This window comes from Rhyacophila brunnea, unplaced genomic scaffold, assembly GCF_057557595.1.
Source record: "Rhyacophila brunnea isolate RB1 unplaced genomic scaffold, BYU_Rbru_1.0 scaffold_3, whole genome shotgun sequence".
In the NCBI taxonomy this organism is placed as follows: Eukaryota; Metazoa; Arthropoda; class Insecta; order Trichoptera; family Rhyacophilidae; genus Rhyacophila; species Rhyacophila brunnea.
Window position 1 is genome coordinate 16,670,115 of NW_028232965.1, and position 17,436 is coordinate 16,687,550.

General features: G+C 32.4%; 1 protein-coding gene across 1 annotated transcript; it reads right to left on the reverse strand.

Annotated features, from left to right (window-relative positions):
* Nucleotides 1–296: 296 nt before the first annotated feature.
* Nucleotides 297–1,445, reverse strand: LOC147067971 (uncharacterized). Its single transcript, XM_085952371.1, has one exon. The coding sequence runs from the start codon at nucleotides 1,335–1,337 to the stop codon at nucleotides 828–830; it is 510 nt and encodes a 169-aa protein (XP_085808497.1). The 5' UTR covers nucleotides 1,338–1,445; the 3' UTR covers nucleotides 297–827.
* Between the last annotated feature and the right edge of the window lie 15,991 nt (nucleotides 1,446–17,436).

Sequence of the window (17,436 nt, forward strand, 5' to 3'; positions counted from 1 at the left end):
TAGAATATTTCTGCGATATGTATATACTTAGCTTTAATTTATTGATTACCATTACATAAATGGGTCAATTAGATAATTTGTTCTGTATGTATGTGTGTGATGAGTGTATTTATAACCATTCCTAATTTAGTTATACTACATTAATTATATAATATATAAAATCGTGCCATGTTTATAAAGGACTTTCATTTGTATTTATGGTACCTTATAGGTATGTGACCAAAATAAATGTTTTATATAGGACAATAGGGTGATAATTGGGATATCATTGTAATAAAAAATAGAAAATTTATGTTAATATAGCAATGTTTATTCACAATTGTTCAAATACTGGTAAAAATACCAAATTGAATGGAAGACATGGTTTACAAAAATCTTATACCTAATAAATCTTAATACATAATTAAAGCATTTAAAATCACAATACTTCTACAATAAATTTAATTCAATGAATACTATCACAATATTTTGTGACAATGAATTTAAAGCGTTTTATAAGTAAACCTAAAATGATTTCAGTTTCATTTGAGCAATATCAGGCATTTACTATCATAATAATACAAGCTAAATCACAGACATATTTATAATCTATATAAATTTACTTGTAGAAAACTGTTAAAAATCGAATTCTTTACACAAGAAAATAATTAAAGCAATCTATCATCGAAATTAATCGCACATTATAAAAATTATCGCCACACGTCTACAGGAACAATTAAAATCGTGGAACAATTTATTATTGGCACTTCCACTTAATTAAAATTAATTTATAAGCGTCATTGGTATCACAAGTTGGAAGCTCTGAATCAGTTTGATGTTGCGAGGGTCTACGCCTGGACCCATCGATCTTGCGAGAACCATATTGGTTTCTGTTCAGCAGCATCTTGACACTCGGTGTAGCAATGGCGGGAAGCGAATACGTCAGAGTCAGCGGAGGCGGAGATTGACGTCCAGAAGAAGGTACCGGCAGTTGTTCTGGCAAAATGAACAGGAACGAAGGCCTTTTCTTTTGATACAGGGGTGACGTTCCATCTTCCTTCATCACAGACGAAAATAGCGGAGCTGGGCTTGCAGTAAGTGATTTCTTCCATGATATTGGACTCCAGTTCTTCATTGGCTGAATTATCTTCGCATTCAGTGCAGTATTCTTCTTCGGAAGTATTATACTCTGGATAAAACTTGCTCTTCTTATCAGAAGATCTTCTCAGCATCCTCAGAAGAGGCTTCAGGATTGACTTGATCCGGTAAGACTTAGCAGCCTTTTGACTGTTGTATTTGTTATCATTCATCGAATTGTTCGACGAAATGATGTACTCGTTATTGGCGTAAATAGACATGTTGTAATGATTTAAAAATCGAAACAAGTGTTTGATAGAAAATACAGGTGAACAGAGTTCTTTAAAAGCGCGTTAGAAAGCTCGTTACGTGGTTGATGCGAACGGCAGAATGTGGTTTGGCTGGCCGTCGCGGACTTTTATAGCGCTTTACGGTTTTACGGGGGCACGCTGAAGCGCGGGGGGTGTTCAAAAACCTGTGAGGGTGGCTCGGCCGATGTAAGTTTTATATACACATAATAAAAATCTAACAGTGATTGTATACATTATTAACATCATTAAATATTATATTATTGGATTGGTTCATTTTAATAAGCTTTTTTAGCAACGTTAAATATGTAGTGCAAAAGCTTTAGGTTAATTAAGATCATTATAATAATAATATTCAGGTAGTTACAAGTTATTTTTTTAAGCAGATCATTTACACTATTCCATGTATCTTCTTTTGATATTATGTATTATAATAATAAATCCCAGAATAAGGTGTTACTATAAAGTTTGACACGACCTTACGTACAGGTAGGTACAAAGCTCGTGCATCTATTGTTTACCCCCCTAGCTTTGCAGTTCTCCCTAAATCCACCCCTCGCTTTTAAATATCAATATAGTTCATCTTTGTTAGGCACTTGTTTCATGAGATTCATTCATATATATTTAATCGACTACGTTAGTTTATAAAAATATAAAAACGTAAAACTTTTTCAAAAAACATACTTATTACTTAATTAAAGCTTAAAAATATATTATCAATATCGATGTTTTATTTTTGATGAAGAAAACTATAATATTATTCTTATGTAATTTGTGAAATTAAAATCACCTTTTATTAATATCCCTTCAGAGTTGTTATTAAACTTTCATGTTGAAACTCCTACAAGAAGCTGTTTTTCTACCTTTCAATCTCTTCAGACTGAATACTTACAAAAATATACACACACACGCGCACGTGGAGAACGCATACAAAATTACCAGCGTTTTAAAACTATTTTACAAAAAATAACTAAATTTATAATAAATTAAATATACTTACTTAATTTATTCTGGCAGTGTATTCTTGCAAAAAATATAACACATTGATACTATTGTTAATATCGGTACTTAATTATAATGTTATATTTTTATTCAGTGGAAAACATTTATATTTTTATGCACGTGCTAAAATTCCTAATTATTTCTTCGAATAACCTTTCTTCGGTAGGAACGTGCATCTCAGCCGAATATTTTCATACAATTTTTGCTTCTTATCATTTATAACTCGTTATAACTCTTAGTACTTAGGTACTGTACTGAAATTCTTCTTTTGGTGCCGCTTTATATATCAAAATTTGGCGATGAAACTCCAGTGCATCTCCATATCCTGAGCCAGTCATATCGGATCACCAGGGACACAAAATTAATTGGAACTGGCATACCAAACTGGGAGTGGTATAACAGGCTACATATTATGTCGAATGTGGAAAAATATGTGATAAACTTAAACACGTGTTGAAAAATAATAATATTTTATGTCTGTATCATAATAATAATAAATGCATTAAAGTTTGTCACGTTAATGTAACATGCTTTCAATATTTATAATATTATGTTCCTATTAAGTACCTACTATTTCATGGGTATATTACAATATAATAAACACCAGTGCGTAATACTTAATTTATACAAAAACATTTTGGGAAACATTAACCATTACCTATATAGAAATACGAGGCCCTGCAAAAATAAAAAAAAATAACCAACACCATGAAAATTGGGCGCCCTGTAAAACAGGCCTGTCGAAGACACGACACTTTTCAGCTAAACTGTAATCATATATTTTTTTAAATCACATATTCGAAGATACCCGAAATCCGTCCACCAATCAGATACGCGGAAGACGGCAGGTGCGCGATGTTTTCATGCTACCTTCTGAGTCACTTCGCGAACACGTGTGCGCAGAGCGACGCTCTTATGCGGGGGCGTGCATTAGAGCGAGAGCCGAGATACGATGCAAGTGTTCCTACGTCTCATCGTTGAATGCACTTTTTTTTTCAAATAGGGTAAGGTATGTATTATTTCGCTGTTAATTTTAATATACAAGAGGGGTTGATTCGTGGGAATCCGACGAACCCAAGTTCCCAGGGTTGATACGAGAGTTTTTTTTATAGAGTACATTTATCGCGGCAGATGGCAAGCGAGGGGAGAATATTGGTTCGAGTATTAACTTGTTATAGTGTTGAGGTGGTTAGGATGTACGTAATACAATATTGATGCTTTTAACGAGAGGTATGCGAGCAGGGTAGGTATATGAGTAACTACTCACATGTTATCGAAGGATTGAACACGCGGCCGATCAGGAATCAATACATTCATTCTATTGTAATGTAAATGACGAAGCTTTCCGAGAGCTTTTTTTATTGTAATGTAAATCAAACAGTAGAGTGATTTTGATGAATTTTTTTGTGAAGTACGGAGTTCAAAGCAATGTGTTTTATTTTATTGATGACTATCGATTCTGATACCATTTATATTAATTATTATAATTATGAAATTGACCTCAAATAATGAATAATTTATCTTTTTTAAAACATATCTTGATTATTGTTTAATCTGAATAATACTAAATTTATTCATATATATTTAGTGTCAAATTATAAGGGAATTATACCAGGGTACTTTAAAAAAATAACATAAGCATATTTTTTGTTGTTCGTAGTCGTACTACCATTGTTAGATATACAAAAGAAAAATGAAGCAAGTGTTTCTGTTCTACTCATGATTAACTTAACGCGCTAAGGGGTCTCAAAAATTCGCATTGTATCGATGGGTGCTATGGTTTTACTTATCACGTATCTATAGGGACGTGGTTTGACAGGTTTATTTTTTAATTTAATTGAAACCAACATTTTCAGGTTCAGTTTTAACATACCAACTGTCTACACTTATTTAAGAGTATTTTCAAACATAATGTATGTAAACCATAGATTAAAATAACATCCAAACACTTAAATATTATTTGAGATTTGTGATCGATTCATTTCCTACGTTTTATTAGGTACGTAAGTGTAGTTGTCGAATCAATTAAGCGATAGCATTTGATAAAATTATATTGATATACCTACCATTTTTTTAGGTACTAAATTTGTAGTCTTATATGGCTCTGTAAGTATATGAATGTATTACGACATAAGTAGCTACTTACCTACTTATTATAATTTTAATAAAGTTACCTACAGTCTTTTAAAATATGACCTTTACCTTCCCCTCATATTACCCTCACTATTACATGACCCAGTAACTGAGTAAAGTAACAGGTGAATAATGGTGATTGGGGAGAAATCTTTCAAGCAAGGGATTTTAAAAGCACTCTGGGAGACTAAAATATTTCGAGGGGTGAGATTACCCCGCCCGATTCAGGTATAAACACTTGTTGCAGTGATATACTTGGATTAAAGCCTGCTCGATTTAAGAAAATATACTAAAATAATATTATGCGTATTTGAAAAAACAAATTACCTATGCAGGTAGCTATTTCTTTTGCTAACTTATTTCTTTCACTGACACACTTAATATTATGTAGTTCCATGGGATTGGGTTGGGTACTGAGGTAGGTAATACTCCATTGTTTTTTTTTTGTCTTTGAAAATATTCATTGTCACTGTTCATGCAAAATAAATCTTTTCCTTTTCAAAAAAAAATATATCTTCAAGCTATTGTAGATTTTTAATATTTTTATCCTACTGATGTCTTAATCAGAAAATTGTTTTATGATTGATACACCTAATCATAATACGTTTAATTATAGGTACATTGTCATTTAAGTTAATAGATACTTCCATTTGTTTTATCATTTTATTTATTACTATTACATAAAGATATTATAAGCTATGCTACTCTACACAATACCTAAAGCTAATAATAGATTGAACCGTAAATTTATTCTTTTCAATGTAGGAAGCTATTTTTTTTATAAACAAGAGCTTTTAATAAATTATAAGTAGAAAGATGTCATCATTTATAGGGCAATAAAACATATAGATCATCTAAAATCTATTTAATCGAAACAATAGCATTTCGTCGTTGAATTAAGAATATTATATATTACAGACGGTGATGGTTAGTTTTTACCTGCCACCAAACCATAATAGATAAACTAAAATCAAAAATTGTGTATGGTTTAAAGACATAATTTTAGATATTTTATAGATATACGAATATGTTTTGACAGGCAGGGTTTAAATTAATTTTAAAAACTAACAAACACTATCTACACATTGTAGTATCTATTAGAATTAGGTTAATGAAAACAAATACGTTTGACTAACAAAGTTTAGTGTGCACTATCCATGTCGGATCTTAGCAGCTCACCTCCACCCTTCGCCACTGGCATGGTCGTCCTACCCCCATAGAACGTCACTGATTTGTTATGTAACCCAACTGATCAATAATTAAAGTACATACCTACTGAGAATTGAATCACAAATGCACCGGTGAGTGGTGATCGAGTTGAGTAAATCCACAACATGTCTATGTCAAAAGTTATTGTCGTAGAATTTAGATTTACGTACTTTTGATGTCTTTTATTAATAAATTGCCTGTACCTACAGATGTGATAGATATCCGGAATTCCCATCAGTAACCACACCTATTTTAGTTTTAACTAATAAGTATTTATTTTTATATTGCAATGTTAATTTTATCAAAAGTACCTATTGAAATTATGTATTTAAGCAGATGTTTTTTTTTTATCTGAGCGATAATAATTTTCTCACGGTGTGAATACTATTATTGGCATTATCTGAAGAATGAATTCAAAATGGTTTCGTGTATTTAACTTAAATGTTGTATAGGTCTCCCATTGTTGGGTTGAAGAAAAAATAGCAAAACGTAGAGATTACAATATGACGACAAGTTGAAACTTGTTGCGTAAGATTTCTTGAAAGAAAACAACTCCGTTGCAAGTCGAAACATGTATGAAAAGTTTGCACCTTTACCTTTTCGGACATCGGAGCTTTTTTTAAGCGCACTGAGAAAATAAAAATCGACACGAACATTGATTGATTTAATATTAAGTTCTCCAATTAAAGTTATTTTATCACTTAAAAAGATTGGACCATTATATTTACATATAAATAAGCGCAGGCAATTAGAAAATGAATAAGTACCAACGGTAATAGGTAAGGTCTACTTATTGATTTTTCTTCTGGCAACCTTAAAAAAGTTCTATGTTAAAATCAAATGACTTATATCATCGATGTTTTGTTTTCATGAAATCTAGCGTTTTTCGCGTAAAAATTTTCTTATCCCGTCTGTCGAATATGTATGTTGTTTTTTTTCAATAGGAGTATGTTAATCCAGTGAAACGACAAAGTGAGTTTTACAAATGGTTAGTAACCGCGTAAAAATAATGTTAACACAACTTTCACCCCGATGATGCCCATATTCTCAGGTTAAGATCTTACGTGGTGGTTTACCAATTTTTACTTGCATTTATATTATGTACCCTTCATAGGAATATATTGTGAAGAAAATTAAATGTATAGCAAAGGCGTATTTTGCACTCTCGTTGACGGATGAATTAGCGTAAAGGTGTTTGTAAGTATTTTGTTAATTTAATATAATATAATATAATATTAACGGTGAAAACGAAAGATGTTTAACTCCCTTTGATAAATAAATTGCATAAAACTGAAAACTGACATACTTACCTACTTAATATTTTCATGTACCTATTGGATTTAGCTTTAAATATCTACAAGTTTTTTTATTTATTTAAATATCAAATTAAAATGTTTTTAGTTGTTTGTCGGGACAAGACCCCCAATCTATATTATAATTATGTTATATCCCTCTATCAGGTGTCCCAAACTATATTCCGGGGAACACTGGTGTTTATTAGCGAATTTATTAGAAGAGTACCCCAGTGTGTCAAAACAGGCTATCATTGTTTTATTTCCATTTAGGTAGTAGGACATATTTATGCGAAGCAGGATTTTTTATAATGCTGCAACGAATTCATAGTCCAGGAACAGGCTCCACACCACACCAGATAATATAAGAATTCAACTTTATCAAGATCAGGCCTGATATCAAGAAGATTTGCAATTCAAGGACATATTATCGAAGTCATTAAGAACTTCATTCAATTATATTTTATTTGTTATGTTTCGTCTATGTATTACTACTTACCCGACAAAATAAACAAGGTGTTCCGTTGAAATTTCAGGATTTTTACTCGATGAAAAACTCACCTAAGGATGTACGGAAAAAAATGAAATTCTTGTTATTCGTTAGGAATTTTATGCTGACATCAATAATTTAAATAAAAATCTTATATGTAATAATATATAATTTAAATAAAAATAAAAATCGCTCTAAAAAGTTTGCTCTTAATTCCATTATCATGATTTCCCACTGCTAAGGAAAATGTCTCCCACATTTCCACAATTTTATTTATAATTACCTAGTGAATTCATGCAAATCGCCATGTCTTCTAAAACCTTCCAATAAATCTGTTTCATGCTTTGCAAAATGTTTCCAATTATTTTAAGGAACCAATACAATATTTAAATATGCACGTATAATTTAATTAATAACCTATTTTTCAGTGCGAAACGCGAATGGCGGAAAATCTATGTTGTTTTGTTCATCTGTTAATGATGTTTAAAAAAAAACTGAAAATCTGAAATGCGCAGAAGACTCGAAAGCTTTACAGGCTTTATTTGCTTAGAAAATGGAAAATTATTGTTTTAAGTACCTACCTATATGAATAGATAATTTTGCCTCTATCACTGATTCGAATGGGTTAAGTGGTTTTCGCATGATTGCATACAGAATTATATTATAACATAGGTAAGTAGGTACTAATAATAAAGAGTCATTGCAAAGTGTGAAATATGTTTATTTTCACTGAGTATATAATGAAAATCTGAATCTTGGTAGGTATCTATACCAGGACTTGTACCTACTATGCTTATTCTTTTGAAATAGTTTTGAAGCTTTCATATCATAGATTAATGCAGCGATTTCCAAACTGGGAGGCGCGGAGTGTTGCAAAGGGAAACGCGAAAAGATTAACACAATTAATGTAGCCACAGGTTTTCAGTTTGCAAATGCATATTTTATAAAACGGCCGCTAGTTATAAACTACACATAAACAGTCCTATAAAAGGTTGTTTGCAAACCTGTCTGAAAATATGGATAATGTTGAAATTTGAGGCAAATTTGTTTAGGAACGATAATTTTGTTGTTAAACTTGTCTATTTGGTTTAAATTTATAAATAAACTGAGTGAATAAATCAATGGACCAATAATGCATTCACTGATTTAAAAAGACAAAGTGAAGGCATTCATAAAAAATTGGAGCTTTGGAAATCAAAATTACAAAAAAAAATAAGTTCGCCATGTCTACCCTTTTAAATGATTTTTACGCCAGATATTATATTGAAGTAAACAAAAATCTATTTCCTGAGTTCTTGGTTAGTTTGCTAATGCACTTTTCACATTATGTTATTGATAGTAAAAAAAGTCGCCTTCGCGCCGCTTTGTTTCAGGGCTTTTAAATATTTTAACTATGTCGTTGAAAGATCCTGGCCTGGGGGCCCGCTTCAGAATGTGGGGCCCATGATAGAATCTATTTGTCAATGAACGATGATGGATTTGGATTGACTACTATTGAAATTGATTGTGCTAATAAAAAAGCACATTCGTCGCATGAAAAACAAATTAATTTAAAAATGAATATAATATATGTAGCAAAACCTTGTTTTTTTTCTTCTTTTTTTATTTTCGTATTAGTACATTGTTGACTATTTAAAAATGTGTCTGTATTATTTAATGAAATAAAGGGGGTGGGGAGGCGCCAAGATTAGATTTTTTGAAAAGGGAGGCGTAGTAACATAAAGTTTGGAAACCACTGGATTAATGGTTACATAAACCATTTAAAATATTTGGGCATTTCTACAACATTTTGTATAATATCTTAATATGTAAGCATGTCAAACTACCATACTAGTATTTATTACGAATTATAAAAATGTTGAAAGTATGAGGCGCGTGTAATAAGTCAAGAGTTGGGCTTCGGGCGTTTGGGTTACCACGCCTACTCAGATAGCGCTGCACACCGCGCGTTCCTCATTAGGGTAGATGCATCACAATACTTCCGTAACTAACGCAAACTTGTACTTGCTATCTTTGAGTATCTGCCGAATAATTTATAAAACTATAACTTTAAAGGCATAAGTTGCAATAACTGGAAATAATATCGTACTTGAGTATGACATATAAAATAAAAGAATAAAGCGCGAAATATATTTAGGTGCATGTCGCGTACTATCACGTGACGTCACAGTAAGCTGCCGTTACGGGAAAAAGTGTGTACTGTCGTTTTTCTTGGTGTTTAAAATGTTATCAGACTGATGATCCCACCCCGAAGCACATTTTGAACCGTTAAACTAACACTATCGGTTAGCAAAATCTGCCGAAATCACCAGAACAACAATGAGATCACCCCACGTTCTACTGCACTGCATCAACACCTGCATGACTCAATGGACGTTTTTTTATCATTTTCTACATGCCTACACATTTTCGAATCATGTCGAAATCGCGTGTTTTTTGTTTTTAACGATTGGCGCTATGTATTTTCTATAAGAATGTTGTCTATTACTTATGGTCTGCGGTAGTAACGTCCCTAGATAAAATGCCGCCCCATTTACTATTTGTATATACTTTTATATACTTTCATCCATGGACGTGTCGTTTCTGGTCACCATGGATGTCGAAGAGCAACGGAAGTAAACTAGACATCGCGAACTCGACAAAAAAATTACAGCCCTGTTAAACCTTTTACGTTAATTAATACATTTTGTTTCCAATCAGCGAGCTATTTTTTTAATGGAAAGATATTTTCTTTATTACTAAGTTTAGGTAGCTATTTCAATATATACCAAATGAATCTGCGTACCCCCACGGGACGTCACTGGTCTGCGGGTTTTGTTCCGTTCAAAATACTATTGAATTTACAGAGACTCGTTACTAGGTTACTCCATCATTGAATTTACATAGATCGTGTTCGTTCAAAATATTCTGCAAAATCACGAAACCATAGACTAAATTTGTCGGCGTGATAGCGTAACAGTACGTGATATCCTCAATATAATCACAGTGACATGAACGAACAGGCGGACACAGAAAGCATAAAACAAACAGAGAATAAAATACAGCGGAGAGATCTGGTACCTAAGTATTTTTTTTCACCATGTCCGATCCTAATAAAATCATATGGGACTGGCCGTTAGCCACTTACTCAACCTAATAGGTCAATACTCTGACTTAAACACGAGTTGAACAACCATAATATTATGTGTATTCGCCAGACCGAGGATGCGAACCTGGGACCCACGACACTTAAACCACTCGGCCCTCGTGGGCGTTTGTACCTAAGTATAGAAAATGAAAGATAAAATAAAAGTACTAAAACATTTCTTCAACAAATAGGTATAACATAAATGGAGAGAAGACAGAAAAAATACAGTCATCCAGTGAAATTGGTAAATCTTGGAGCAACTTAATTTAAAAGACGCAAGAGAATAAAACAGTTCGGCCGAGAAAAAAAATATTTGAAATAACTGACGCTTAATTACTAGTTAATTAATTATATTTTCATTTTTCCTACTTATTTTCGCAATTATAATTACAATAAGACCTGTTTCGTTCTTGGAACATTCACAATAATAATTAGTGATTTTTATTTATCCTTTATATTATACCTTTATTATATTGTTTATGATATTATAGGTAAGTGACGGAATTATTATCAACCAACTCTAAATTGATGTGAACAATCAGTGCTAAAGAGAATGTTACAAGTCATTATTATGGTAGGTCGATTTTCGCTCTTGACTGCTCGTTTAAGGTTTTATTAATTACTTTCGAAACGAAGGTGAAATTAAATTTTCGGGTGAACCGCATCCGTTAATTGGGCATTGTTGAATACCATTTAAGATAAATCCTTCATTTTCAACCTGCACATTATAAAAATCGTTCAATCAAAAATAGTAATTAATGTTTCATTTTATAAATCTTATAGCTACATTATTTGATCTCACCAATGCGTATATGCCATGAAAAATAATATCAGTTAGTTAATCATTATAATTTTACAAAGCGAAATTATTATTATATTAGTAATAATTGATAGGAATTGATAGCAATTGAATCGATCAACAAACACAAAAACATAGTAAGTAAGTACCTAGTTTGCATAATTATCTACATACGAATATTATGTATTTAAAAAGACGAATAATTAATGATGTATTTTACTTTCATCTATACCTAATGATTAACTCGTGCTAACGAATTTTCAACATTTTCTGCTTGCATAATAAATGTGATGTAAAAGATGTTAAAATAGTCAGTAATTGTGGAGAGGATCGTTTTGTTACTGACACTAAAATTATCCACATTTTCAAGTATATAATCTATATAATATAATAATAATCCATGATAATAAGATTAATAAGTAATACGTCATATTACATTACATCACTACGTTCGATCTTGAGAGGATCACACAGGCATAGGATCATAGAGTGGAGGTTGTTTTAACAGATTTTAGTTTTTACCAGAAATTGATGTTAGCCACTTACTCAACCTATTAGATTCATCTTCTGACTCCAAACACACGTTGAAAAACTACAAGTGAATTTGCCAGACTCGTAATTCGAATCGTCCCATGATATTGTAAACTGACACGTTACCACTCGGCCATCGAAGGTATTAATATAAAAGAAAATGTAAACAACGGTGAACTGTAATACGGCGAATTGCATGCGTACAATTTACATTTTACCAATATGAACATAATATACCTATAATAGATTTTTTTATTATGGAAAATATATAAGTATTATAGAATTTCATGTAGGTACCTACCTACGTACATAATGTGGAAGTAGATTTGTTGATTTGATTTACATATTTACAAATGAGTCAAAATAATAATTTGAAAGATTGTAATTATTTTTTTTTATTCATAAATGTCAGAGGTTCAATTAAATCCCTATACCTCCTCTATACTTAGTCGACACGTAATGATATATAAACTGCTCCAATAAATTCATAACGAGGTAGGTGTCGCTTGTAACTACTCGCGATCAAGAAGCCTGTCATGTGTGAAATGGCCACCATCAATCATCTGAAATTTTCATTAAAATTACACATATTAGTCATTTTGCATTGAAAATTTTGGCAGCATTGCCTCAAATAACATGTAATTGTAGCCGAATTAGATTCTCGCGCCTTATAATTTGATTCGGCGAGCTTTCCTTTGATAGAGGACAGGCTACCGCTTAGATGAGGAATTTATATTTAGCGGGCAGGTGCATTCTAGGGATGATGATTACACACTTCCGATTTTTTGCAAATCATCGATTTAGGTAAACCAATCAACCTTTACATAATATAAGGTAAATATTATATTGGTCGAAATATATATTTAGTATATTATTATTTGCTATTATATTTTGTGGTTTTCCATGATTTTTGTATCACCATAAATTTAAAAAAAAACTTTGAAATTATTAGAACACATTTCAAAATACACATAGTAGAAAAGCCTCAGACCTAACCTAATCTAATTTACGTTAATTATAATTTATTCAATCGATGCTTTATGTGCCTGGGGAGTTTACCAGAGAGTCAGAGAGAAAAATGTTGAAAAACAATGAGGCAGTAGCGAAGGGTGGAGGTAGGCTGTTAAGATCTACCATAAATAGTGCATACTAAACTTAGTCAGTCATACGTATTTGTTTTCGTTGAAATAAGGCTACAATTTACAGATGGTGTTGGTTAGTTTTTAAAATTAAATTAAACCCTGAAAAAACTAAGCCATAATAGATTATAGTCAAAAAATACTCGTATATTATCTATAAAATATCTAAAATTATGCAAACAAATCATACATTACTTTGAATAATTTATTGATAGAATAATATTTTTTATCTATTATAGTTTGGTTCAGGCAGGGCTTAATGAATTTAAAAAAAATGAGCCAGCAACATGACGTGTAGGTAATATGTATTCTTAATCCAACGAAAACAAATAAATATGAATGAAATAGTGTGCACAATTGTGCCGTATCGCCCAAAATATACCAGGTTTGGTTTAGGCAGAATTAAATTGATTTTTGAAAAATAACTAATACTATCTATAAATTGTAGTCTTAGTTCAATAAAAACAAATACGTATGACTAACAAAGTTTAGTGTGCATTATTTATCTCGGATCTTAACAGCCTGCCTCTTCCCTTCACTACTGCACTGAGGTAGGTAATAATAAAAACTTAGATTATAGAAAAATATAGATAGAGCGATAGTGAGTGTTTGTTCCTGAACAGATGACGAAATTTTTCTCGCGCTTGGGTCGACCCCACCACGCGTCCTTCACGCCCCTTTCAAGGGTTTTTCGGAAATACGTGACAGTGTGCGTGAACATTTGCTTGGCGTTGTGTTGCCAGATTTCAAATTATTTTACAGGCGATTTATTTTTATATTATATTAATAAATATTAGCAGAGTGAATTTTGGTAATACGAAATATATTTAGGTAACACACAATCTCAAAAATACGATTAATATTTATTACATTCCTATAGTGTTCGGAGAAATAAAAAAAACATGTTTTCATAAAATTTTATTTATTATTAATCAAATAATACATTCAATTAACGATTCAAACATATTTGCTATATAAATTATGTAGCAGGTACCTACCTATTTAGAAGTATAAGTAAAGAAAAATATAAAGCGTCAATTACATTGAGCTACTTTACGAGCTGTTTGTTGGCAAATTTAAAAGCGGGCGGTTCAGCTACTGCGATTGTGACAAAACTTTCCATTCACTGAGAAGCCACAAGCCAGCAACTATTTTGACAGAACGTAGTTCATTTTTTCACCGGGAGGTTGCTACTGCGCAGACGCAGTAGGCCCACACGCCGGCGTGTAGCGTGTAAAGTTGACCGGCTTTCAACTTTTCTCGGTAGATTGTTTACAATCTGCTTGTTCGATGATGACACTAAGCGACTTTACAGGCAGATTGTAAATTCGGCAACAAGCAGCTCGTAAAGTAGCTCAATGAAATTAACGCATAAGTAAACACAAAAATACCACAATTTATGAAGACTTTAAAAATAGATCCATTATGATAAAAATCGGTTTATTCTGAATTTTAAATATCGAAACATTAGGTAATGATTATATCAGAAAAAAAAAATTACAAATCTATGGATACATGCTTTCCCCTCCACCACCCGCCACGTCTCAACACCCTTTCAGGCATATACCATGGCGTAACGAACGAGAAGCGTCCTTCAAAATTGTGCTGGGAGCATTCCCTTTCAACCGATGAATGGGAACACTACCAGAGGATGTGATTGGCACCCTGCTATTTGCCACATAAGCATGTATCGAATTTTATTAAGCCAAGCTGACAGAGCTCGTTGACGAAGCCTCCGTGACCGGTTAAGAACTAGGAAGTCCAATGGTCTGGAGTCTTTTGGTTATCTCCATGCGCCACATACTATTCGGAAAGAACAAAGACGTTTACACAAATCTAGTAAATCTAAAAAAATAACCTAGTCAAATCAGACACATAAAACAAAATCAATAATTCACATTTACGTAAATTTACAATCATATAGTAGGTACATCGGAGATGCGCGTTTTAAAGAGGCAAGTGTCGCGTTCGATAAATGCTGGAGAACACGTTATGAGTAGCTAACACTAAAAATAAGACATATTTAGTTTAAATGCGAATAAAATATGTACTGGAATTTGCTAGGAAAATAATTCTGAAAATTAAACATTTTAATATAAAACGAAAATTCATATAGACATTCAAGGAATAAGAAATTATAGCCCTTGGTTTTGGATTAGTTTTTTTTTTTAAATTGTCGTTTTGTATACAAGTTTTTCAACAAACTCTGACGTTTCGAAATATAGTGTGGTACTTACTTACGGTGATACGAATCCGATAAATAAGTGATAAATGATATTTAAAAACTACCGCTATATTTTATACACCAGCAGCCGTAGCTGATTTATTCATACAACAGATAAGCTTGAATACGAAATATTAAAATATGTGTATAATATCGTAAAAATGTGCAATATTATTTTAAAACAGATGAAATCAAAAATCACAAATCTGGCAACATTTTTACCCACACTTGCAGAATTCTGGCGTGTACGCAACGAAATGTTACCTAAGCAAGGAAATGATTTCAGATTACAGATTAATATAGATTAATTACTGTTTATGAAGTACTTATAAGTGGAAAGTAATCCCATCTTCCCTTTTTTGGTTCCTAGATGTGTTTTGACATCGTTTTATAGAACAAGACGGCATATTTTCCGATTTTTGTGTAGATGTTGTCGGCACAATGTCAGTTTATCGACTGACTGCCGTTTTTGTGGCGTGTTGGCTATGCACTTGCTAAAACATGACTCACTAAAAGCGGCTATTGCGGAGGGCTTGAATAAAAATTACAAAGAATTTAATTTATCACTGTATTTAGTGTTATGTTCGATCAGTAAAATAACGCTGTCAATTTCGCCGAGCTAAAAGCTCAGTAGGTAGGTAGCTAATACGACAACTTAATGAAAGCTTCCGATAAATAACAAAACGATTTGCATTCATTACGAAATTTCAAAAATTACCTTTTGCGTCGACTGTATACCTCTAAGTAGATTCTCGTTATAAGGCATTTTTTTTATTTTTTTTTATTCTTGTTAGTGCTTCCACGTTGATAATTTGAGTCGATTTTCATATAACTAGGTGTAGAAGAGGTAATCTTAGTCGGCCGGCTAATCATTCTACAAAGGAGCCGACACGTAAGAAAAATGATAATTTAGGTGGACTGTGGGCGGCTCGGGGATGCAGTCACTCTTGCCTTGCCTCCAAGATAGTCATGTAAGTATAATTGGGTACGGTATACCCAAGAGGAGCTTTCATTTTGAAAACTGTACCGAAATTAAAAAAAAATGTTAGAACCTCAGAGTAATAATATAAAGACAGTCGGTATTGTTCGCCAAAATGAAACCGTGTTTCTTGCGTGTAGTGCACATTAGAACCTCAATTTTATTATTATTATTACGAAACGTTATACCATCATGTTGCCTCTCAGTACGGCTACCTAATTTAAACACAACCTAGGTAACCATATTTTCTACTTACTAAATTAACGAAAAATAATTATTACTAATTTTATATTTAACACAAAATCAATAAATTTCAGCAACACGACGTGCTCGCAGTTTTTAAATGAATGTAGTCATTCAAAACAATATTTATCGGCGACGTGTAAAAAAAAAATTTAATCCAGCCGTAGAAACTCTATTTTACTCTAACGCATATTGCGGAGGTATAAGCGTATGGAATGCTTTCTCACTCGCACTTATGGTTCATTTTTGTTCGGTTCTTGGTTAGACCACTGATTCTAAGTATGAAGTTGTCACTAAGTCGATGAGCGTGTGCTCGATGTATTCCAGAAACACGTGCCGCGTACGATATACGAGGCCATATTGGAAGGATCAAAACAGCGTATAGGTACATACAACATAATCTACAACCTCTATCAAATATTATATTGGATCTCCGAATTCGTTAAAATATATATGGGCGGGCTATGTACCAAGAATGGACAGTGCCTAGCCACTGATGGTAATCATGGATACAATTGGATGGTCGAAGGTCATTACGATAATTCCTGGCACGTGGTAAATGTCAAAATATCTGCGTGACAAAAAAAAATATTAATAAAAATCGATCGCGATTTAACTACGTCGCTCTCGCCGGGGTCGTCACTCGTGAGGGTTATATTGGGCGATATTATAGAATATTTAAAGAAAGGACAATCTATTTTATATGCCTTTGGGCTAAATGTCTTTAAGAATATTGTATTTTAATTATAAAGTGTGTAACGAATTTTGATATTTTTGTGTATAAATATTAATTACTCTGTTAAAAGTTTAGGTTAAAAGTTAGCAACAACGGTTATTGTATCATAAAAATGTGTGGGGCAATTTATCTTAAGCCGATTAAAATGTTTATAAACTTTAAATTGTG

Excerpts from the sequence above, each read along its gene's own strand:
- LOC147067971 (XM_085952371.1), bottom strand. The coding sequence starts at position 1,337 with ATGTCTATTTACGCCAATAACGAGTACATCATTTCGTCGAACAATTCG.